Here is a 27,174-nt window from a genome sequence, read left to right as displayed (position 1 = left end):
TCCTCAGTCTTCCATCAAGAACCCTTTCTAGGATTTTCATTGTGTGGGACATCAACTTTATTCAACTGTAATTCTTGAAGTCTTGTGCATTTCTCAACTATTTGTTGTAAAGTGAAAATCTGAATCTGAGCCTCTATTTGGCCTGAATCCAGCTTGTTCTTTGCCAAGTTTCTCTTCCACAAATCTTCTCAACCGTTTCTCAAGTGTAATTGCATAAATTTTACTAGAAACACTCAGTAGAGAAATACCTCTATAATTCTAACATTCAGTTTTATTTCCTTTTTATATCTGAGTAATATGACAGCTCTACTCCAATCATCTGGAATTTGTCCCTCTGTCCAGCCCTTCTGAACTAATACAGTGCAGCCACTGAAAGAATTTTATGCCTCCATACTTGAGCATTTCCAGTTGAATATCATCTACTCTTGCTGCCTTTCCACATTTCAGGCTTTTGGTGGCTTTTTTTACTTCAAGTATGGATATGTGATCCTGATTGTATGCACCTGTTGAGTGTTTTTTACCACTGTGCTATCACTGCTTGTTTCATTTAGCAATTTTTTTAAGTAATGACTCCATACTTCAAGGATATCTTTTTCTCCAGTTTTCATGTCACCTTTATCATCTCTAACTACTTTTACAACACTCTTTCCCCCATTTCTGATTCTTCAACAACCTCCAGAATATCTTGCGACCTTCTTCATATTTATTTTCTATGTTCTTACCAAAGTCTTCCCATGACTTTTGTTTAGCTAGTTTTACACAGTGTTTAGCTTTCTTACATTTGTTTCTATATTCTCTAAGAGCACAAGCTGACTTATTTGACATGCTTTCTTCTTTTCCTTCACTGCCTCTTTAATTTCCTGTGTCCACCATGAGTTCTGATTTTTCTATCCTTGCAAACAACCTCAGCACATGCCTCTCTGGCTGAATGTTTTCTTCAGGGCATGCCAGTGAATCTCCAAGGTTTGGTTCCTGTTTTCAAACTCTTTCATTTTTTCTTGAATAATGTTTGTGTATTTTAGTCTACAGTTCACATCTGAGAGCTGCTTAACTTTTATTCGCTTTAAAACTTTCTTACATGATCTTCTTTTAAATATGAAATTCGATTTAATCCTGCTTTAGACTAAATGGTAATCACCTCCAATTTCAAATCCTCTGTGAACTCCGGTGTCCTGCACTATGGAGAAAATATCACTAACTATAATAATATAGTCAATGAGACTTTTCTTATTCCTTGTCTCTTCTCTCCATATAAATTTGTGCACATTTTTATGTTGAAACATTGTGTTAGCAATAACCAGTCCATGTCCTGAGCAGAAATCCAACAGGTATTTGCCATTATTATTAGCTCTGCTCTTTTCTCCAAATTTTCCCAAAATATTTTTGTATGTCTGACAATCATTTCCTACTCTTCTATTTAGATCCCCAACGAGGACCAACTTTTCCTTTTTCATTGTCAGTTGAAAAAAGAAAAGTTGGTCCTCGTTGATGAATTTTTGAGGCTTTAGAGAAAGTCTCAAAAAATTCCTCACTTCTACCTTAGTAGCACCTTCTGTGGGACGATAGACACAAATAAGTCTCATTGTCCAGTTCCCCATTCTGATATTTACCCACATCACTCTACTTGAGACTGCCTGCCAGTCGAGAAGATTAGCCTCATATTTAGTGTTGAATACTATGGCTACCCCTTCTTTTCCTTGATTGTCATTGCCTGAATATAATAATTTGTATTTATTGCTCAGAAAGATCTCACCAGTTTTTGTCTTTTTTTGTTTCAGTCACACCTATTATGCCAATTTGATAGCTATCCAATTCCTCAGCTAGTTCCATTTCTTTGCCATTCAGGCTTCTTATTTGATAGTACCGATCTTGAACTCTGGAGATGTTCAGTTGGGGGTGTGTTTTAGGATTTGTTCCAAATATGTTTCTTCTACTTACTGTTTAGTTATTGATATGATGTTAATATCATCTGCGTATGCTACAATGTACACTGAACTGTTATTTTACAGTGTCTTTAGTATTGTCACCAGACAGTGTCCTTGTTTTAATCCTTGAGTTATTGGCAAGGGATTAGTTAAATCATTTTGTATTTAAACCTGTGCTTCTGAATTTTTTACTGTTAACCTTGTAAGTCTTACTAGGTTATCTGGCATTTCAAAGTGTATCATAAATATTTAAACTAACCAATACTAAAACATGCCTCTCTCTCTCTCTCTGTGTGTGTGTGTGTGTGTGTGTGTGTGTGTGTGTGTGTGTGTGTGTGTGTGTGTGTGTGTGTGTGTGTGTGTGTGTGTGTCTATATATATATATATATATATATATATATATATATATATATATATATATATATATATATATATATATATATATATATATATATATATCAATAGCCTGGTAATGGAATGAAACCTCATCATCATCAAAGTCCTGACATGTACCCTCAAGGGAGTGTACAGGATATGACAGTACTACATGAAAAATTTACCTCATTACTAACTTCCTATCCACAATTTCACACAAATCAGTCTGTTACTTGTCAAGACTCCAACATTATCAGATCTTATATTTCTATCGTCTAAGGCACTTGATACCGTATCAATCCACCTATATCTTGGTCTTCCTCTGGGTCGTTTTCCTGCCAACCTGGCAGAGAACACTTGCTTTGCTAATCTTATCTCGCCCATTCTGTTTAAGTGACCATACCACCTGAGATTAGCTCTGCTAAAGCATTCTTGGATGCTGACAATGTCAAGTTCTTTCCTAATATCCTCATTTTTAATATGATATTGCCATTGATGCCATCTGTTCAAGCCTATAATCTTTCTCAGGACTCTCATATCTGTGGTCTCTAGTCTTTGATCAAGTGTTTTACTTCTGACCCAGCTCTCAGATCCATAAGTTAAAACTGGTTTGAACAATGTCCTGTATACAGCTAATTTAGTGTTCTGACTAATTTCTCTCTTATTCCATATGAATTTATTCAATTGACTTCCTACCATACCAGCTTTGTTGATTCTGTTGTCTATTTCCATATTTAATTTACCATTTTCACCAAAAATCATACCTAAGTTGCTGAAATGTTTTACTTGTTCCACAGGTTCCATTCACAACACAGTTGATATTTTCAATGATTCTACCTATTTTCATTGTCTTTGTTTTTTTATTGCTGACCTTCATACCATATCTATTACAACAGTTATTCAATTTAGTCAGGGAATCTTGCAAACTTGTAGCAGATTTATTTAGAAGTATAACTTCATTCGCATAAAGCAAAGAGCATACATTAACATCTCCAATTCTGATATCATGTTTAATACCACTTTCCTTCATAATGTGATCCATATAGATAATGAATAACAGAGGGGATAATGTGCATCCTTGTCTCACACCAGATTTAACATTAAACCATCTTCCTGTACTTCCTTCAATTCTATCTGTTGACTTACAACTCAAATAAAGACTAAGTATTGCTTGATATAATACCCCATTGACACCATATAACTGTAGCGTATTGAATAGCTTCTCTCTTGGCACCTTGTCATATGCCTTTTCCAGATCGACAAAACTTAAATACAGATCTTTGTTATACTCCCATGCTTTCTCAACTATCTGTCGTAAAGTGAAGCTCTGATCCTGACAGCTTCTATTTGGCCTGAATCCAGCTTGTTCTTCACCAAGCTTTTCTTCCACAATTCTTCTCAACTGTTTCTCAAGTATACTGGCATAAATCTTGTCAGGAACACTCAGTAGGGAAATACATCTGTAATTCTCACATTCAGTTTTATTTCACTTTTTATATATCGGTACTATGAGAGCTCTACTCCAATCATCAAGAATTCGTCCCTCTGTCCACGCCTTCTGAACTATGCAGTGCAGCCACTGTAAGACTTTTATACCACCATACTTCAGCATTTCTGGTCGAATATCATCTATTCCTGCTGCCTTTCCACATTTCAAGACTTTGATGGCTCTTTCTACTTCAAGTATGGATATGCATTCCTGACTGTATGCCTGTAGGGTGTTTTTTACCACTGTGCTATCACTGCTTGTTTCATTCAGCAATTTTTTGAAGTAATTACTCCCTATTTCAAAGATATCTTTTTCTCCTGTTTTCATGACATTTTTTGTCATCTCTAACTCCTTTTACAATACTCTTTCCTCCATTTCTAACTCCTTTTACAATACTCTTTCCTACATTTCTAAGCTTCTTCAACAACCTCTAGAATATCTTACCACCTTCTTGATATTTATTTTCTATATTCTTGCCAAAGTCCTCCCATGACTTTTGTTGCCACTGAATCTCCAAGGTTCCTATTCTCAGACTCTTTCATTTTTTCTTCAATAATCTTTGTGTATTTTAGTCTACAGTTCACATCTGAGAGCTGCTCAACTTTTAATAACTTTAAAACTTTCTTACATGCTATTCTTTTCAATATGAAATTCAATTTTATCCTGCTCAAGACTAAATAGTGATCACTTCCAATTTCAAATCCTCTGTACACTCTGGTGTCCTGCACCAGGGAGAATACATCACTATCAACAATGACATAGTCAATGAGACTTTTCTTATTCCTTGCCTCTTCTCTCCATGTGAATTTGTGCACATTTTTATGTTAAACACGGTGTTAGTAATAACTAGTCCATGTCCTGAGCAGAAATCCAACAAATATTTGTTATTATTATTAGCTTTGCTCTTTTCTCCAAATTTTCCCAAAATATTTTTGTATGTCTGACAATCATTTCCTACTCTGCTATTTAGATTCCCAACAAGGACCATCTTTTCCTTTTTCATTGTGCCAGTTGCTTTCTCTAAAGCATCAAAAAATTCCTCCACTTCTACCTTAGTAGAACCTTCTGTGGGACCATAGGAACAAATAAGTCTTATTGTCCAATTCCCCATTCTGATATTTGCCCACATCACTCTACTTGAGACTGCTCGCCATTCAAGAAGATTTGCCTTGTATTTTGTGTTGAATACTATGGATACTCCTTCTTTTTCTTGATTGTCATTGCCTGAATATAACATTTTGTATTTATTACTCAGAAGGATCTCACCAGTTTTTGTCTTTTTTGTTTCAGTCATCCCTATTATGTCGATCTGGTACTTATCTAATTCCTCAGCTAGCTCCATTTCTTTGCCACTCAGGCTTCTTATGTTGATAGTACCAATCTTTAGCTCTGGTGATATTGAGTTGGGGTGTGCTTTCAGATTTGTTCCAGTAGCTGACTTTTCGCTGTTCGCTCTGGTTCCCTGGCGAAAACAACAGGGACATTGTTTAACCTGGCGATGCACCAGCCGGCATAAGAATACAATTTGGTCGGCTAAATCCCAAATTTCCAGCCCATCCTCGTTCGCTCAGTATCCAGATAGATACTCAACAGGGTGCACCACGAGAAGGTGAGGATTGGACATTAGGTCAGAAGCTCTGGTTGGTTCTCCGCATTCCTTTAAAGGCTATGTGGAGGTTTCCTCTCAGTTATACAGCTTTGACCCTTAAGCACCCCTCTATAATGAAACCTGTATAGTGAAAACAATTCTCGCAAAAGACATCATATGTCACAGCTGCAAGCAAAGCTTTATTGGAGCATTGAATATAATGTATAGAAGCAATGCACTGTATTTAATGATGATTGGAATAATTGGCATTAGTATAATTAGAAACAACAGAAATTTATGACCCTATTGTGAAAATCATCCATCTCTGGTATGTTTCAAGCATGTATGAAAGGCTTGATTTTCTTTAACTAGCTATCTGATGTGTTGTATGTGTTCTCTTCTCACTGGAACTATGCATCCTGTTCACTCTATGTTGGGTAAGTTATAGGTGCATCAGATTTGATATATCTGGACAGGCATGATGCCTAATGAGCCTAAAGCAAGTACAGAACTGACGTATTTGTAAGTTGGTCCCAAGCAATCAAGTCATGAAATAATTCCTCAGCATCTAAACTAATAACATAAATGCATACAGTTCATAACAGAAACAGAGAAACAAAACTTTTTGCCATTCTTGGATATACTTATAACGTGACTTATGTTAGACTGTCTATCATTTAGCATATTATGCCAAAAACTTACAGCAGTGGCCAATCGCCCAACAGTCTCCATAAGAGATATGCAACAATATGCTCTAATGAGAAGGACCTGAAAACAGAATGTTTTAAATCTATATTTCTAATAAAGATCTAATAAGAGAGTGAATACAAATAACACACACCAGAACCACAATTTTGCAGGCAGTACCTATTCTCTATACCAAAGTTTATCAGATAAAATAAGTAAAAATTTATGTAAATATATTAAAATTACCTTAAAACATCTTATAAAATTAAAACATTTAGCATTTCCAAGGATACTAAAAGCTTCCTGTAACATTGCCAGCATCTCTATATAACAATGTCAGTTTACCGTTTGTTCTTTTTTAATGGATTCTAAGTGAACTATGCCCTTATCGAAAAAACAAACAAGCATCGACTTGAACACAGCAATGACAGTAATAACTATGCATGAGAGACAGTAATCACCAGTAATAACTATGAAAGAATGCAAATGTAAAGAAAGTTCAGGACAAACATCAAGCTACTGCTGCTTTTGATTTTCACTCAAATTCAGTATAACTGTCTTTGCAGAAATTTTTCTCACTCCCAAATTATCTGTCAATATTTCTCGCTGTTTTACTCTCTCAATTTCATTCTTTGACTATTTTCTATCCCTCTTATATTTAACTATTACAATAGTCAAATATAAGAGGGATAGAAAATCGTGTCATGTTTTTCTAACCCTCTTTAAACTTCTTATCTGCTCAAATACACTAGACCTGTTCATGGCATCATCATCATCACCATAAACCAGCTTAGGTCTAGTACCACTTCCATTTTTGCCTAACTTTGCACAAAACTTGGTGTTAATATGCTGTTCTAAATTCTGTTCTCATTTGTCCACCGAAAGCAACATACACACATGCAAACTTCAACAACAGCTTGTAAAGTACTGGCTTGATTGTTTTGATATGACTCATGGCAATAGTATAGACATGTCCAAACATGCAATCACATGGTTTTGCCTCAGTCACCATAGATGTGTGATAATACAGGTCTATTCTAGGAATTTAATTCTCATATATCTTTAATTTTTGGCAATATTTTGGGTACTATCAATGACTGGTATGTCCTGAACAGAAATCCAGCAGATACAATGATTTTAGTTTTTTTAATTTTTCTTTGAAATCACAAAAATGGTACTAAAAATCATAAAAAAAAAAACATTCACAGGAAAAAAATAATTCATCTACTTCACTAGCACTGATGCTCTTAACACAAATGTAAATCTCATGTTTCATCACCTACATGTATTCAAACCTTGCCTGTTACTTCTCTCAAAGCCTCATTGAGCATCCTACTGTCCACCTTGCTATCCAAATTACAGTTTACATGATTCCTTCTGTTACAAGAGTGATTCATATGCATTCATCAGATCTGACATCCCACAACAGAGAATGCCAAACCTAAATTTCTTCTTCCTGATCTGCTCTAGTTAAAAATTTCCATACTACATTTTGTAGTAGTCATCTTTATCACTTTCAGATAATCTAACCCATCTCTGAAGCTCAATTTTCTGAAACCCAAATACACAAACAGTGAGATTATGTTCTTCTAGGATTTCAATGTCCACAGGTTAATCTAGGAATACCAAGATATTTGCTGTTAGCAATGATTTAAAGCAGAAAATTCATTTACTACCAACATACAAGATAATCTTCACCATCCTACCTACCCTTGACCTTTTCTAACAAATTCTCTTCCTAAATATACTGCAGATATCATTTGCTCTCCTGGTAACTCAGATTATAACCTCATCCTTCTTTACTATGAAACACTCCTGGGGTATACTGAGATACAAATATGTTTGTAAATGTGCTTTACAGTTTAGTTTGAGGTATATTCTTTTTATTTTGAAATTAAGAGTTAAACTATTAAGAGCTGGAGGAAGTAAATTACTAATAGTGCAAATGGCAGGACAACATGCATATGGGGGGGAAACTCTCCATCCCTTTTCAATTTTTGAACTCTGATTTACTTTTCTTAAAAGTCGATATATATTCTTCAATCCAACTTTCCTAACAGTGAAGTTATTTACCTTGGAGACTTTAATGTTCACAACACCAGCTGCCTCTCCTATTCCAACTGTACAGATCAAGCAGGAAGAGAGGCTAAGACATTTGTCATCACCAGTAACCTCTCATAAATAGTACACATGCCTACCAGAATACCAGAAAACCCCAACCATTCTCCGAATAGCTTGGACCCCTTCCTCACTAGTCACCCATCCAAGTACATTGGGAATGCTGTCTTCAAAGCACTTCAAGACTGCAATCTCGTGCTGATATTTTCCTCCAATGAAACAACATGAACACAAAACATCCACATCATTACAAGAAAGCCAAGTGAAATGGTCTATGCAACTACTTTGCCACATTTCCTTAGATTAGTTACTGCATCTGACCCAAACCTATGTGCTGAATGCATCACTGAAATAATTCTTTCAGCATGAAAACATTTATCCCCCATTCCACCCTAAGTTCCCATCCCCTATCTAAGGTTTGGTTCTCCCACAGGTGTGTCAATGCTGTATAAGAGAGGAATCAAGCATACCACAGATTGCATCCAAAACTACATCTACCTATATTGCTTACACCAAACCTCGAAAAGGTGTAAGAAAACTAACATTATAACCTCATAACATGTCAAAAACTGACTTGGAGAGCTAAAAGCAAGAAACTTGCATCCTGTCCAAATAGTGGCCATGAATTCTGATCTCTAGTCAAAGCCATTGGTTGCAACTTCTGTCTAACACTACTCCCACCACAATTACATCCTAATGGATTTGTTGCATCACCAACAGAAAACACCAACCTCTTGAACTGTTACTTTTCCGATTCTTGCACCACTATTTTGGTAAAAGTCCTCCAATCATTCCAAATACTCACTCAATTCCCAGAAACAGATCAGAGAAATTTTTCTCAAATTGAATATCAAAAAGTCTCCTAGTCCTGATGGTATTCCTCCCACTGTTCCTAAATGTTTGCGTTCTAGTGTTGACTCCCATTCTATGTTGTTGTTTTTTTTCCACTCTCTTATTCCATTTGTATCTATCCTGCAGTCTGGAAATTAGTCCACATTCAACCTATCCCTATAAAGGGTAACAAATCTACACCTTCACTCTATTGTTCAATTACTCTTACTTCAGTTCTTTCCAAATTAATGAAAAGAGTTATCAACACTCAACCAATAAATGACTAACATTATGGATTCTGTCGTTGTCGTCAATAGGTGATCTACTCACTTATGTCATAAATATTTGGACCAATACTACAGAAAAAGTTGGCAAGTCTCAAGTGGTCGTCCCTGATATCTTCAAAGCTTTAGACCAGGTCAACACAAAGGTGTGTTAAGTAAACTCTGGTCTGCCACCTGACTTCTATAGTTAGACTGGCAGCTTTCTGACTGGATGCTCACTTTGTGTGATGATGGATGGTTCCCTATCTTCTAAGTATACAACTAATGCCTGAGGATCACAAGAGTTTTTTTCATCCATCCTATCTATTCATTCTCTATATATAAATAATCTACTGCAGCAGATTCTAAACCAATACATAGTTTTTCTGACAACACACAGCTTTCTCCTTTTCATTTGACAAACCTGACAATGCACAAATCACTACAACTTCCAAAGCCTTACCCACTACTACCCTAAATACTGATCTCCAAAGCATTCATCAGTGAGGCTGGGATAATTCTCTTTTAATGGTAGCAAAATGCAGCTTTGCCTTATTTTCTACAAAAAAGAACCCTTCTCTTCCAGCTTTACTTTTTTTCCCATATGCATGCAATCCTGTCATTCCCACCATTAGTAATTTACTCCCTCCAACTTCAAGTGTTTAACTTTAAAAAAAAAAGAAAATACTTCAAACTAAACTCCAAATTAAATTAGCAAACAGATTCATATTTCAGGATATCACATGCATAAGCTGTCTTCTCAAAATGACCTATTAGCCGTTAAACTCATGAAGACATTGAGTCTTTATACATCCTTATAGACAAAATCATTATACACAATGAGATTTATCTTTTTGAAATAACACTAACTTCAAATCTCTATTGGCACCAATAGAGAAAGAGATTTATAATGCTCATATTATAAATACTCTGTTTCCAAAAAAATTAGGTTCTATTATTATTGTTTTTTTTGTTTTTTTTCACTTGAGGTATTACTTCAAACTCCAAGCAACTTCTAACTTTATACAAATCACAAATCCATCTGATCAATGAATATTGCTCTCACATCTATTGTAGTGCTCTTAGCAACTTCCTAAAAATACAAGACTCTGTACAGAAAATGATCAGATTGATGATCTGATCATCCTTTTTTTTCTGTATCTTTTCTTGTATCTTCTACAAATATTTTGATGGCTATTGTTCATCAACATTAGCATCAATAATACCCTTCCTCTGTCAAATCCATTCAAACAGCAGCAGCTAATCAATACTCCCTTACAGTGAATCTCCAAACTTGTAGAACAAATTTTTCCTCCTCTTCATTCATCTCTTCCACTGTTGTCCTCTGGAACAGTCTATCTAACGTGTTTTCCAAAGAATGCAATCTGCAGGTCTTCAAGGTAAATGAATGTGAAGAAGGTCTTTCTTGTTCATGACAGTACTAGTGTACTATAGATTGCTGAACCTCTCATGGATGGGTTTCCCCATAAAAAAACACACCTCAAGATCTTCCATAATTAATGCCTTAATGTATTCAAGCAAGGCACATACCAACAGTATCTCACACTGCACCTGCTCAAGGAGTGAGACACAAATTGTCTCATGACTGTTTGCATATCACAGGCATGCCTCAAACTGTTTCACATCTCTTTTATTGAATCGAAAGGTATGCTGAGAGAAGGGGAAGGAATTTCTTGATTTCAGGATATACACAGTTCATCAATAATTCATTTCCACATTTTTAGTGGTATGTTAAATTATCCAAAGATAGCAGATTATTGGTGAACCAATTACCGAGCATTAGACCAGTTTACAGTGGGAGAGGATAAGAGAGAAAAAGTAAGAAAGAAATATCTAATAATTTAGGTTTTCCTGTATATATGGGTAATACCTACTATGAATGAACCACTGGATGGAGAGAATTACATGTCAACCTGTATTTTATTGTTTTAAATTACATGCAGATTTATTTATGACCTTAACGGAAAAGAAAACATAAGAAGAGGAATTCATTGTGCAAAAAATAAGTAATAATTAACAGTGTTCCTATATATTTGTAGCTTAATACTAGGAGTATGACATTCATCTGGGTATAATGTACATAATAAGATGGGCATGTCATAAATCATGCATGCATTCATAATGTACACAGCTCACAAAACATTTAGTCTGAGATTTTGTTTTCCAAAAATTAAAGAGAATGTTTGATAATTCTGTTTTTTGGAAATCACCTGTTGTAATAAGATAAAGAGACATCACAAATCTTTAAGCACAATCTGTGTTTCAATATTAAAAAAAAAAAAAAAAGTGAAATATATCAGAGAAGGCTGATATTCCTTTGCTAAATAAGATAATGAGAAACATCACCAAGAAATGTAACTCGGAGCAAAAATGAAAAGGGAGAAATCTTGATGAATGCAAAAGGAAAAAGGGATAGACAAACTACTGCTCACAGGAAAGATGTTAACTAACTGAAGGAAATACTATTCCAAGCATGAGTGAGAGACAGACACTCAGGAATGAGATTGTAAAGGCAGTAAAGCATCTGAAGAGACATAAAAACTCCAGGAATGATAACTGGGGAGACCTTGAATCGTGATGGAAAGGTAACATGGGATGAATCACCAAAAGTGTCATGAATCAATTTTAATACCCATTTACTACAAAAGATACAAAACAGACTGTTGAAACTACAGAACAATTGCCCTAACATGTCATGCAGAAGGAGTACTTATGATATTAACAGAGAAAATAAAGAAACTACTGGAGAAAAAAAAATCTAGAAGGTGAACAAGAAGGATTCAGATGGGATAGTACTGTGCACCAAATATTAATGTTAAGATTAACTGCAGAGAAAGCTCTACATAAAAATATTCATGCCTACTTTGTTGACTTTCAGAAAGCATTTGACAATACACATCAGAAAGTGGAATGAACTGTACTCAAATCTTATGGAGTGGATAGTAACCTGACATGTTTACTGCAGAGGCTTCTCAAAGAAACTGTGAAAAAACAGGAAGATTGTTCCATGCAACAAGATAAGGAGACTCAATATCCCCAAAGCATATTTATCATGCTTGTGGAGAGAACAATAGATGTCATAAAAGAGAATATAAAGGGAATTTCATTTCAAGGTACAAACATCAATAATTTGCGATTTGCAAATGAGACAGTCAGTACCGAAAAAAAAAATGAATTAGAAAGAGCAGTGCTAAGTTAAGTGCAGAAGGAAAGAGATACAGGTTCATAATAAACATCAAGAAATCTAAAACAATGGTATTTTCTGAGAGAGAATAAAATGAAAGCATAAATAAATCAATATATGTCAGTTTATTTGATGGTATTAATTGACAACACAGAATAATAAGAAAATAATTGATATTAATTTAACTTATTTGATGATATTTTGTTGGCATTGTATCCAGCATCTTCAGTGCACAAACACCATTTGTCACAGTATACACAGCAATAATTTGGTTAACAGTGGAATCAGGAATCAGTTTAAAAAAATTGTAACTGACAACACAAGGAACTAAGTCCTAATTAGCATTCTATTGTTAGATAGAGAAGGGGGGGTGGTATTAATTTTGATCTTAAAATTACTGTCTTCCAGATTTCTGATAAATCAATACAACCACACTTGTTCAGGTTTGAAGAATGTCTTCCAACCCAAACCTCATAGGAACGATATGTCAAAAAAAATCAATGCTTTAAGAGAGGCTGTAGAATAATGGCAATATTGTAATAACTAAAGCAGACAAAGGTAACGCAACTGTGATTTTAAATCTAAAGTATATGAAAACAGAGCCTCTGTCATTCAGTCAGTATAGACGTAGCCCTTTGGTTGAAAAAACATAAGTTCGATTCCTGTCAGTGACATGAGGAACCTTTATCTGGTCTCTTTCGACAAAAGGTGAGTTAGCTAGTCTCATATGGAGGTAGAGGATTTTTTTCACCCAGAAACTTGGGTTTTTCATCCCCCAGAACAGGCAAACCAGCACAGTGAACACACGTAACCAACCTATTCCGTTGGATTTTGGTTCCGAATGCCTACATGGTAAAATGTGTAGGTCTACGCATGAGCGTAAATTAGGATATGAAAACAAAATGCACATACTTTTACAAGATCAGTCTACATACCAAATCATAGACTGTGATCCTACTAACTCACAAAAGAATCGAGTCCATAAATTACGTGGAAAAAGAAACATAACAAAGTCAAGCATGTAAAAATACCCAGAATATATGAAGCACCTAAAATTCACAAACAAGATACACCCCAGTGCTCAAGTGTGGATACTATAAAACAATCCTGCATACAAAACTGCTAAACATTTGGCTAAATTACTCCTAAACAGGAGTAGTATGGCAATATAAAAGTACTAAGTGGGATGCCTCCATGACTTCCATGCCTCCTTCCCATGGTTGGACTTTTCAGTCTTCTAACTGAAACACATGCACCAAATGTATCACCGAAGTAATCCTTACTGGCATGGAGACATACATTCCCACACACTACTCCGAACTGCCATCTCCTAACTAAGCATTGGTTCTCCAAAAGGTGTGCCAAGACTGTACAAGCAAACAATCAAGTACACCAGCTTCCTTTATTGCTTATAATCAAGTCCAAAACAGCCGCAAGAAAACTATCAATGCTTCCAAAACAGTTTCAAAGAGTGAAAAGCAGGAAACTGGCATCTTGTCCAAATGGCAGCCAAGCATCTTGGTCTCTTGCCAAAGCAATTGGCCATTACTTTTGTCCAACACTACTTCCACCCCTATCACATGCACATGGCTCTATTGCATGGTCACCAACAGAAAAAGCCAATATCCTGGCTTCACACTTTATCTTCAATGTATGCGTAACTGATCATGGCATTCCAGATACCCAAGACTCGATGCCTCCTCTGTCCTTTTGTCAGAAAGGGATCAGAAGAATAGTGTCCGAATTAGACACTAAAAAATCTCCTTACTCTGATGACATTCCTCCAATTGTCCAGAGGTTTGTGCACCAGAATTGACTCCTATCCAATGTTGTCTGTTTATGTTCTCTTCCTCCATTAGTATCTATCCCACAGCTATGTTCAACCCATTCCCAAGAATGGTGACAAATCACTACCATCAAACTATTGTCTCCTCCCCCCACCCCATCTCACTCACATTAGTCCTGTCTAAAGTAATGGAAAGAACCATTAATACCCAACTAATGCACTACCTTGAAAGCACCCAGCTAATAAATGACCACCAGTATGGATTGCACAACTGCCAAACAGGAAATCTATGCACATGTCACTCATCTTTGGACAAATGCCACAAAGAAATTTGGTGAATCTCAAGTTGTTGCACTTGATATCTCCAAAGCTTTTGACCAAACTTGGCAAAAAAAAGCCTATTAAGCAAACTTCCATTGTTTGGTCTGTCCTGTGACTTCTGCAACTGGATTGCCAACTTTCTAACTAGACATACACCACATGTGATGGTGGATTGTTCCTTATCCTATCACTATTCAAATAACACTGGGAATTCACAAGGTACTGCACTTCCCATCAACTATCCACTTCAGTTGACCGCCAACCTAATACACAGTTATGTAGATGACAGCAGGCTGTACTCCTCTCTTACATTTGACAAACCTCACATTACAAAAATCAACCTCAACTTACAGAACATAAGCTTCCACTGCCTTCAATTCTGATCTCGAAGAATCCAGATAACCTTGTCAATTTCAATGCTAGCAAAACCTAGTTCTGCCATATTTCTCACAAAAATGAACCATTTTCTTCCAGTACTGTATTATCCTCAACACTCAAATCTCTAAATAAGATGAGATCTCTCTTCTTGGAATCACCCTGACATCAAGCCTCTCCTGGCATAAACATATCACAACCACTGCCTCTTCAGCTTCCAAAAAACTAGGCTTTCCCTTTTGTTCAAAGCATTACTTTGCCTCTGAACAGATGTTAACCTTATACAAATTGAATTCCACCCAATATTGAATACTGCTCTCACATCTGGGGTGAGGCTCCTAAGAGCTCCCTGAAAATACTTGGCTCTATATAAGAAAGTAATCAGTTTAATTAAAAACCTATCTCTTACCAGCTCACTTTCACACAGGTGTCTGCAATATGTATATTCTATAAATTCATCTCATTTCCTTCATTCTTGCTGCTGTATTGTGGAACAGGCTCCCCAACACACTTACCCAACTTGAAATCAAATGTAAAGAAGTTTCTCCTTTCCCAACCACTACCCATACATTACTAACATACTAGAGGTTCACCAAACAACCTCTTGTGTATGGGCTCAACATAAAAAAAGATGCAATGGAGAGTTTGCAGAGGACATTTTTAAAGATGATAATAGGCATGTGAAATGTAGATTATGAGGACAGACTGAAAATTTGTAGACTGCAGACATTAGCAAACAAAAGAAAGAGGGCAGATATGATGGATAACTACAAATTTCTGAAAAGATTATGCAGGATACCAATAGATGGAATTTATCATGTTACAGAGAGTGGGCAGAGGACATTCATGAAATGTGCAGTCAAGAAAGGGACAAGAGCTATATTTATCTCTCACAGAGCCATGTGTTACTAGAATGGCTTGCCTTTCGAGGTTGTGAGTACAGATTGTGTGAATGAATTCAAGAGAAAGTGTGATGCGGAGTGTGTGTGATATGTGTCCTCCCTCAATGAGTCCCTGACTCACTGGAGGCCTCTTGTAATAATAATAAAAACAAATCTGGATTAAATTAGACACATAAAAGCAGAAACAAAACTGGCTGTTTGTTGCTGCCTTTGTGAACACTTTTTTATTTTTTACTTAATAATAAATTAAAACCCTGTTTTAATTTTACTTGATTTCACTGCGCTACTCCATTCTTCTTTTTTACTAGTAAACGATATTGTACTGACTTTCTTATCCCGAAGAAGCCAGACAGAATAGCTGGTAAAACTTGTTGACAATTGCGTATATCTTTTAATATTTATTTATGGTCGACTAATAAACCAAAAGAATATAACTCAATATTAATGTTAAGTGACCAAATAATTTAACAATAATAATAAGATTTTATCAACGCTACTTCTGTTCACTTGCCTAATTTTTTCTCAAAACTCTCATGTATCTGTGGTCAACAGCAATCACAAAATTCTTTATTTGTAATTTCATTCTCAGATCCATAAATTAAAATTGGTTTGAACAGTCTTGAATAGTACTAGTGTTTTGGCTAATTTCTCTCTTATCAACTAGCTTCCCACCATAGCAGGTTTGCTTATTCAATTGCCTATTTCCATATAATTTTCCATCTTTACTATAAAATGTGCCTAAATAGCTGAAGTATTTCTACTTACACTTGCCATTCAGAATGCAGATGATCAATTGAAGGTGAGTTAGCCGATCTCATATGGATGTGGCAGGGTTTTCCCTGCCGGAAACTCAGGTTTTTCATCCTGCATACAGACAAATCAGCCCTTCAGAACACATGCAATTTACAGACAAAAAATACTGGTGGTGGTGGGCAGTAGATGCCATTGATGTAAGTGATTGGTAGTAGGGGAAGAAAAAAAAAAGCCACATGAACTTTTATTAATTGATTGGCTACTAGAAGAGAGAAGGGTAAAGATAGTGCATGCACTTATTTTATTTTCAAATTTGGGTGCATTTGTTATAAGGAGTTGAAACAATAATTCCAAATAATCTATACACTGCCGAATAGACTAATTTTTGTTATGTTACCGTATGAGTTTGTTGCTTAATATGTTTCAAAAAAAAAATTTTTTTTTTGAAAAAATAAAAAAGTAAACAAGAACAAGGGGCTTGCAAATTTGAGAAAAATTTAACAAAGGGCTCACGCAAGCCCCTTATAGCTCACCACTGGTTGTGGAGATGGAGAGTTGTACAGTAGATGTCCTCCTGCGATGAGTCTTCAGACTCCTTGGAGGTGTGACGAATAATAATAATAATATTCAAAATTTCATTACACATCAGCTAATGTCATGTGGACACTCCATACCTCAGTGATGTGCAACAAATTTTTGTAAGATGATCCGAAACAGGGCTCTTTTTTGAAGCTTTAATTTTCTGATCTATCATATTGAAGGACTGCTACTTCCCCTTTTCATAGGTATTTTACCTTCCATTATTATTTTGAGAAAGAACTTCACCTTCTTCATATAAAATGTCTCAAGTCTTTCAGATTTCTTCTGTCAATGTTCTTAAGGAGTTTTAAAGTCATATTAATATCACATGAATCACCTCTAGGATCCATTTGTTTGTCAACCTTTCAATGTGTAAGATCAAGAGTCTACTGTAGCATAACATCTCAAAAGCAGCTATCCTTTCCCTAGACTTCTTAGGTTCCAACTTTCAAGTGCATAAGTTGCAACTGAAAAAAAAAAAAAAACATCACTTACTGTAGTGATGGATCTACCTATACAAACTAAGTCTCTGACTATTGTCCTAGTTATGCAGATGATGAATAATAAGAGTGGAGATGGTATGCAACTTTGTCATATCCAATTTATTTACATCAAACCAAATTCTTGTACCTCCTTTAATTATAACTGGTGACTTACAACTTAAATATAAACTGTTTTGCTCTGTATGGGGTGTTGTTTACTCCCATATAACAGTAGGGCTTGCACATTTTTTTTTCTTTGCGCTCTGTCAGCATATGCTTTTCCAGACTACAGTACTTATTAAATACAGATTCTTGTTATATTCCTATCTCAACTATGTCTTAAAGTGAAAATCAGACAACCACTACTTGGTGAACCAGTTTCCCTTCCACATTTTTTTTAGCCTCTTTTCAAGTATTCTTGCATAAATTTTACCCAGAACACTCAGCAGGGAAATTCCTGTAATTCTCGCATTCAGCTTTATTTCCTTTTTTTCTACAGATGGGTACTATGAAAACTCTACTTCAATCATTCAGAATTTGACCTTCTAATCATGTCTTCTGAATTGCACAGTACAGCCACTGCAAAACCTTCATACCTCCATATTTGAACATTCTGTTCAGATATCATCTACTCTAGATGCTTTCCACATTTCAGGTTTCTGATGGCTTTCCTGCCTCGAGTACTGATATATACTTCTGACTGCATTCTTTTTGAATATTTTCTACTATTATTGTTCTGTCACTGCTGCTTGGTTCATTTAAAAATCTTTCAAAATAATTACTCCAGATATCCAGATTAGCTTCAGTTTTAATATCAATTTTATCATACTGACTCCTCTCAAAGTACCCTTTCCTCGATTTTTAAGCTTTTTCAATATTGGACCCAGAACCTCTGCCACCTTCCTGATTTGTGCACAAATTCACATGAGAGATGATGTAAGATTTATTTCTTGCACTCATTAATAAGCAAACAGGTGGATGCCTACTAATGAGTGCACAAGGTGAGGACTGGGCAATTAGATTATAAGGTTGGTTCTCTGTATTTCTTAAAATGCTATGTGGATATCTCCTGCCAGTTATCTAGCTTTGGCTGTTTAACAATCTGTATATATGGGGTGAATTCACACCCATCATGAAGTTTAAGGTGACGCCTCAAAATCAACAAAACAGTTCCAATAAACATCATGTTACTGACGTTTGTTGTTACGGCATGATCATTAACAGTGTGCAAAACAGATACAACTTGATGAATAGTCACTACAAATAACCAGAATCATGTGTAAGAGGACTGGATTTGTACTCAATCTAACAGGCTCACCTTGAGCAGTGCTAGCTGCTATTTGTTTATTTTCAAAGTCATACATCAGTGTTTTACAATGGAGGGTGAGTTCGTGTTTACTGAACAGGCAGACATGCACTTTTATTATGGACTTGCTAATTGAAACCATACAGCTCTTCAACTTTATTGAGAGGTTCTTACTAGTCTTCAAATTCTAAGCTCCTGAATATTCACTAACTTTCATCACTGCTGTGAGGGAGGCACATTTCTTGCACCATGAAATGGAGAGGTGAAGAATAATGAGGGTACCAGAAGCTGAGGAAAACATACTTTGTCTAGTGGTATGAATTCCACACAAGGAAGACAACTATGTTTCCCAAATGGTGGGACAGAGTGTCTGATGTGAAAATTAGCTTTATCTATGATATTTCCAGTAGTTCAAGCACTGTTTTTCAGATTATCAACTGATATTTTATCGCAATTTCTACAGCGTATGCAGAATAAATGATTTCTCTCTTGTGTGCTTTACACATACCAGGCAGTGCTTACTCAAACAGAAAAAACATATGATAAACACAACAATAAACTTTAATAAAATTGCACAAATATTACATACTGAAATTAACAGTACACTGTCAATGTGGAACAACAAGCAATTCAAATAAGCAGAAATATGGGTTTATTTCTGCTTCTATGGAGAAGAACTTCATTCCACAAGAGCAGACCTTTGAGGTTTTAGGTGTTCAATGTAGCAGTGATGTTTGCTAATTCGTTTTTCCACAAAAAAGGCCTATCTGTTCAAAGTATATTAAATTACAATTTCATAAGGGATTTGGTAACTACCAGCTAAAGACAGAGGCAACAGTTTATCTTTTGTAGATGATAATCTTTTAATAACCATCTACAAATCTTTCAAAAGAAAGCTTTATGCTGAAATATTTTGCACATGATGCGTGATTCTGTCTTTCAAATCTGCAGGTGAAGAATATTCCTCAATACACCATGCAACTCCAAAGCCAAAAGTCACAAAGGTCTGGTGAATGCATGGGCCATTTCATAGAAAATGAGCGACTGATTACTCTATTCTCTGTAAAATGACCTATGTCAGGAGATGCTCCAACAGGTTCATGCACCCTTTTTTTTGCTGTAGTTGTGGGATGACCAAACTACTCAACATGTCTCAATAATGTGCAACATTACTGTTAAGTCACAAGTCTAGTTGAACGGATGTCGAGTTAAACCGATAACAACCAAATGTAAGGGATCATGAAACGCATGGGATTCTCTGTAGCCCAGATGTCTCAGTTTTGATGTTTACTGTTCCACAAACTGAAAATACACTTTATAACTCCATAGGATGTTCCGTCAATCCTCATCCACCTCCATGCATGCTAGAAATGTCAATGCAAACATTTCTTGGCTGTGAGTGAGTTTATAAAGGTAGCTCTGCAATGCTTTAGACAAAGTTATCCATACCACTGTGTATGGCAAATCTAATTGTCTTGCTGTGACACATACACTGCACAAACCTACAGCATTCTCGCCTGACTGCTCAACATCTGTAGTTGCAACATCTTCAGTCATTTGCAGAATTTCAGATTTACTTCCTCTTCCTGGTTGGACCATCAAACTGCCTGTCTCTTCAAATCAATGGACGATGCATTGCCCATTGATTTGGCATAATTGGGCCATTTTGCAGTCATTAAACATTTGTACTTGTGAATTGCTGCTACAGCATTTTCCCCATTCATATTATAAAAACTTCACAATCAAGACATGTTCAGCAAAGTAAGACCCACTGCAGAGTCAGTCTAACTCCTCTATTTATACCACCTTAGGGCTCATGCAGTATGTAAAATTCACTATCTTTTCTTGCTCATAACACCATGTTTCCCCTATTGGTAATTTTTTGAAATTTTCACATTTTTCACATTTAGTTCTGTCGACAGCAATTAAATGTACAGTTAATGGTAGAAGAATTAAATGTAAACAGAGAAACAGTGAGGAAGATTTTGACAGACAATTTAGGAATGAGAAAAATTTTTTGCAAAAATGGTTCTGCAAATTTTGAGTGAAGGTCAAAATCAGGAGCAGCATGGTGTCTGTTTCAATCTTTATTCATTGCTGGTGATGAAACTTAGTTCTTTCAGTAGGATCTTGAACAAAATGTTGAAGTGGAAAGCATCATCCTCACCAAGACCAAAAAAAAAAAAAAAAAAAAGTGCAAGTGTCATGATTGCAAATCATGACATTCTTATGAATGAGAATTTTTTTTCTTATTGCAGGGGCATAATTCACTTCAAATTCATTAACCAAGGACAAACAGTGAACTAACACAGTTATTTAGAAGTGTATCATGTAACCTTGTAAGGTTAAATGATGCTGTTCATAAGAGACCTAAACTTTTGTCAAACAATTAGATCATCCATCATGATGCCCATGCACATGATCAGCTGTCTGTGAGTTTATGATTAAAAAAACCAACAAGCTTCCATATTCATCAGATTTAAACCCATTGTGACTTTTGGCTGTTCCCAAAATACTTTGAAAGGATGCAGATAAATTGATATTCAACTCATGGTGACAGTAATAAGAAGCATTCAGAAGACAAGTTCCAGAAATGTTTTAAACAATGGCAGCATTGTCTAACAAAGTGCACAGCTAATAGATTTGCTTCCCAACAGTATATATATATATATATAGGGAAGCAACTAGTTTTTACTTGGACATTCCAGGATTTTTATAACACTTTGTATATTAATTTGGCATGCTGAGATACATCTTTTTAAATATTTGTCTCTTCATTCTTAGGTGAACTACTTCACTTAAATTAACAACCAAGTTAACCATAAAAAATAAAATAAATTACAGGTAATTTTTTTTTAACTTCTAAAACCCTATCAAATGGAGACTCCCTGGATCTATGCATAAAGATTAGATCAATTTGAAAGAAAAGAAAATAAAAAAAAATAAAAAAAGGAATTTCTTCAAACTTTCACGGCATACATCCAAGCTGAATCAGTATGACACACACTCTCTCTGAAATCCAACAGTCAATAATTAAGCTAGCTTCACTTCAAAGATCCCATGTGAGAATATTCAAAGAAACATAATAATAGCATATCAAATTAATGTCAAAAACAAAATAACAAAAATATTCCAGTGATTTGAAATTAACCTTTTTCAAGCACTACATTCATTATGATAAATTTCAATCAAATATTTTAAAACAGCATTATTAAAAATATCTAACAAATACTATTTTTTTAATAACATTTAATTCCTGTTAATTTTAAGAAAGCTAATCACTGTTTTTCTAAATAAATGCACTTGCCTATAAGTTTTTCAATATCCAGTTTAAGAGATGCCACTGTTTCATCAAAAGGAAAACTTACATCATACTTCTGTTTATTATATATTATTTTAAATTCTACTTCTTCAGGCTGTGAAGATGATTCAACAGAAATACTATGTTCCCCATTGTCAGCTACATTTCCTGCAAAACCAAAGCAATAATACAGTTTTATTGAAACACCCTAGAAATATGCAGTATACCATTATGAAATTATATTATTAGACAGTTTATTTTGAGATATGCACTGCTTCATTTGGAAAGTTAATGATAATAAAAACAGTAGTAATATTGGAATACAAATTTATTAGCACAAATTTAGCAGTATCTATGGCTTCAAGACAAATACAGGATTCTTATTGTTTTGAAATCTTCACTTGGATGTTAAGAAATTATGTTCTTGTTTAATTCCTCATTCAAGTGTAAGCAAAATGAAGTATCTTCATGGCTAGGCTACTCGTATAAAAAGGCTAATGACATTAATGACTATATAATATAATTATTATACACACTTTTCATGATGTGTATAATATTATGCATTTCAAATCCTATTTCAAATTCCCTGTACTCTTATGTCCTTAACCAATGTAAAATACTGCTATCAACAACATACTCAAGACTTTTCTTATTTTTCTGTCTATATAAATTTGTGTACATCTTTATAACATGATGTAAGTAATGACTAGACCATGTTCTGAAGAGAATTTGAGTAAGTACTAGGAATGCTTATAAAACAATGAATTGCAAGGGGGACACAGCAGCAATCACCATATTCTTTAAGATCCTTATTAGCAGTCTTCAGTAACTATTTATAAAACTGTCAGTAGTTGTTGCATACTTTGCTTCAGATGCATCTATGTGTGTTTAGCTACTTTCAACATGATGTTTCAAATAGCTCAAGAAGTCTGCCCATGACTATTGCTCAACTATTTTTACACACAGCTTAGCTCTGTTTCATTCTTATCTGTATTCTCTCAGAGCATATGCTGATTTATTTAATAGTAACATTTGATACACTTTCTTCTTTTCCACAACTGCCTAACTTCCTGAGTCTACCATGGAGGTCTGAATTTTCTATCCTCGTTGACAACTTCACCATATATGAATCAATTAATGTTTTGATTCTCATTTTCACTCTTTCATTTTTTCTTAATAGTATATCTGAGTCTACAGTTCACCTTTAAATGCAGCTATGATATTCAATTTTATCCTGCTCAAAGCTAAATGGTAACCTCTTCCTATTTCAAATCCCTTGAACACTTGTATCCTAAACCAGCGCTTCCCAAACTGTGAGCCGCAGCCCCCTTGGGGGCTGTAGGTTTTGTTGAGGGGGGCCGTGATATAATGAAAACAAATTTAAAATGTTTTAAGACTAAGTAGATTTTTTTTTATTTTAAAAGAAACGTATTCAACTTTTATTATTTATTATTTCTTTTTTTGTTATTTTTTATATTTTAATGGAAAAATTCACACATTGGTGTTGGTTCACAAACTTTGCTTCCTCCGTATTTCGGCGCTTAATGAATATTAGTAAATATTGCTTATTGATATGTTTCATTTCAAAGCAGTGGTTAATTGTATTTACTTCAAATGCTCTCCAGGGAAGCTCCAAATCTTCCTGTCCCTTTCATCATGCGTTCATAATCAGGGACTGTTGATATTGACTTTATATACATATCAAAACTCGTTTTATATTATCACTGTCATCCGAGATAGTTTTCTGTTACCAATAAAAGTTTCGCATATACTTTACACATGAAAAAAAGGTTAAACAAGTTCATGTGGAGAGATAGTAACTCGCTTGCATTGGTAAACAACACCCCTCCCTAATAGTCACTATACTGCAGAGGCAATAAAAGCAAGTACTTTTATTATGCCAGTGAATAAGGTATGAGAAGTCTGTGTAATATATTTCTCAACAAATAGTGCAATTAGAGACAACTGGGATAAAAACACACTAATTAATAAATCACATGTCCCCTCATACAGAAACCATGCTATATAGACTGAAACAAAACCATATGTTTCATGGGCAAACACAGTATCTAACTAAAAACTATTGTTATTAATTAGATGTGTGTGAGTTTGATTTACCAAGGCAGCAATAAAATTCAACCGAACGTCTTAAAATTCGTAAAAGTGTTAAAACTAAGTAATATATATATATATAATGAATGTTATGGCAGTTTCACATATGGAATTCGGTTGAAGAGAGGTATCATTTCAACTCAATTGTCAGCTATTCTTTTATCTTTCGGTTGCGCGATCGTTTGTTAATACCGCACCAATCATATGCACGTTTTAATAACCTGCCTTTGCTGTCTGTTTCATGTTAGGCTTAATTACCATAAAGGGAGAAAAGTCACAAAAGAGAAAAATGTTCCTGGTCCGGAGATTCCCTTATTCAGATAATATTCACTAATTTCATGTTATCAGTCTATGGTGTGCCAGTATTGGTAAGTGGTGATATTATTTGATCTATTCTACGTTAAAAAATTTAACCCTGAGATGGATAAGTGGCTGATAAAAAATTTAAAAAAATTCCCACGAACAATCAGAAGAAGCAGAAACAGACTAAAAAAAATGACAGTATTTCATATTTTCCAGAACAGCCCGCATCGTCTTCAGAACCAAACGGTAAGAGGCAAAAAATGTAATATATGCATTTGATTTTTGCAATATTCCCTGTGTATGTTTTGTATTGAATATAAATACAATAAATATTATAATAATATTCTCTATTACGATTTTTTTTCGAGGGGGGCCGTGAAATATTTTAATTTTGCAAAGGGGGACCTGACATCCAGAAGTTTGGGAAGCACTGTCCTAAACCAATGTAATGATATTATTATCAACAACATACTCAGGGCTTTTCTTATTTTTCTATTTCTCTCTATGTAAATTTGTGTACATCTTTATGTTGTACACAAATTTACATAGAGAGAAATAGAAACATGGACTAGTCATTCCTAACATGATGTTAGCAATGACTAGTCCATGTTGTTCTGAGGAGAATTTGAGGAGGTATTATTACCTGCTGAAATTACCATTATTATTAGCTTTACACTTTTCTCCAAATTTTCCAAAAACGTTTCTATACATCTGGTATTCAATTACTATTCTGTTGTTTACATCTCCAACAAGAACAAATTTTTCCTTTCTCTTCTTGTCAGCTGCTTTCTTGAATAACTAAAAAAATTCTTCCACTTCTTTCTTAACAGAATCTTCTGTAGAACCATAAGCACAAATAAGTTTTATTGTCCAATTTCCCATTTTGATATTTGTCCACATTACTCTGTTTGATACTGCCTGCCATTCAAGAAGTTCATTCTGATGTTTAGTGCTGAACATTATAGCTAATCCTTCATTTTCCTGATCATTGCTGTCCGAATTTAACATCCTATATTTATTATTTAACAGGATCTCTTCTATTTTTCTCTGTTTCGTTAACACCAATTGTGTTCAGCTAATACTTCTCTAATTCTTCTGCCAGTTTTGTTTAATTTCTGTTAATACTTCTTACATTTACAGGACAAAAAACCTGAGTCATGAAGAAAAACACACTTGCCCATGCCAGAGCGAGCAGGTTTTTTTCCTTTCTCTGACTAGCTAACAGTGGAGATTAACTTCTCTTCAGTCCACAAAAATCAGGAGAAAAATGACCCTGCCTACTCCCTGTGGGAAATAAAAGGTGTTAATGGACTTCTTATGTTTATGGTGTTTACCTTGAATTCTGCTGATGTTCTAGTTTGAGTTTGGCTCAGTAACTGACTTTTCACTGTTCACTCTGGTTTCTTGACAAAAACAGTGGGTATTGTTCGACTGGGAAATGACTCAGCCAGCATGACTCTTCATCTGGCTATAACATTATTGTATTTTGGTTTAAGCCAATACAAAATTTGGTCAGCTAAATTTCAAACTGCAAGCCCATCCTTGTTTGTTTGGTATCCAAGTGGATACCTACTAATGGAGCATTTAACAAGAAGGTGAGGACTAGTCATTAGGTCAGAAGCCCTAGTCAGTTCTCCACATTCCTTAAAATCTATTAAGACCATGAGTGCTAATATAACACTTTGCTTTATGCTTGTTCTTATGAATGACTTCTCAAATGCTTCACTTAGATCAGTAAAAGCTACTTGTTCCAGGATGGCCTGATACTACAGCAAAATTCTGAAACAGTTTTTCACTAAGCAGCAGCTGATAAGTAAAAATGCAAGCAAAGATTTTTCCAATAACAGATTATAGAGGAATGCCCTTATAACTACCATGATTTAACACTATTTTTGAAGATAGAGTCAGGCCATCTTCAAAGTGAGCAGGCACATCTTATGTTCCAAACCTTGACAAAGAGACAGTGAAGCTGATACTTAAGTTCCACATTTACCTTCAAAATCTCAGCTTGATTCCAACTGCTTGATAGCATATTCACTAAAAGCAATGGAGAAATGAGGTCACTCTTTACTGAGCTCTTTGGGAATGCTGTTGAGAATTTTTTTAGTAAGTGATGTATACACACTTGGGAGATCCTTAAAATGTTCCCTCTAACAATCATTGATTGAGACAGTGCCCTTGAAAAGGACTAATTCATGCTTTCCTTTTGGTACCATTATTGTGGTTAGCATAAAAAGTAGTCAAGTCTTTGTTGACAGGGAGTGTTTAAGAATACTGTACTGAATTTAAAATATTAATACAGCTCAACCTAACACAAATGCATGCTGTATAATGTTGGGTTGCACAACTTCTGTGTCACAAAGAGAGGCTTCCAGATCATCAGTGTTCCAATGAGAGGAAGAATCAGATATACAGTAGTCATTAACGTATCATCATCATCGCTGGTTCCCCAGCGATGATTGGACATCAGCAC

At 35.1% G+C, this 27,174-nt stretch overlaps 1 protein-coding gene across 2 annotated transcripts in view; it reads right to left on the bottom strand.

The window, feature by feature from the left end:
* Positions 1-27,174, bottom strand: part of LOC150096497 (ubiquitin domain-containing protein UBFD1-like) — a 205,522-nt gene that overhangs the window by 124,982 nt on the left and 53,366 nt on the right. For both annotated transcript variants that reach the window (XM_090408183.1, XM_090408182.1), the window contains exon 3: positions 22,293-22,454. In XM_090408183.1, the coding sequence (XP_090264309.1) occupies positions 22,293-22,454 (162 nt within the window). The remainder of the gene's footprint in view (positions 1-22,292; positions 22,455-27,174) is intronic.

Source organism: Typopeltis vanoorti, chromosome 18, assembly GCF_054136105.1.
Source record: "Typopeltis vanoorti isolate ZY-2024b chromosome 18, IOZ_Tvanoo_1.0, whole genome shotgun sequence".
Taxonomy (NCBI): Eukaryota; Metazoa; Arthropoda; class Arachnida; order Uropygi; family Thelyphonidae; genus Typopeltis; species Typopeltis vanoorti.
This window is presented reverse-complemented; position numbering and strand designations above follow the sequence as displayed.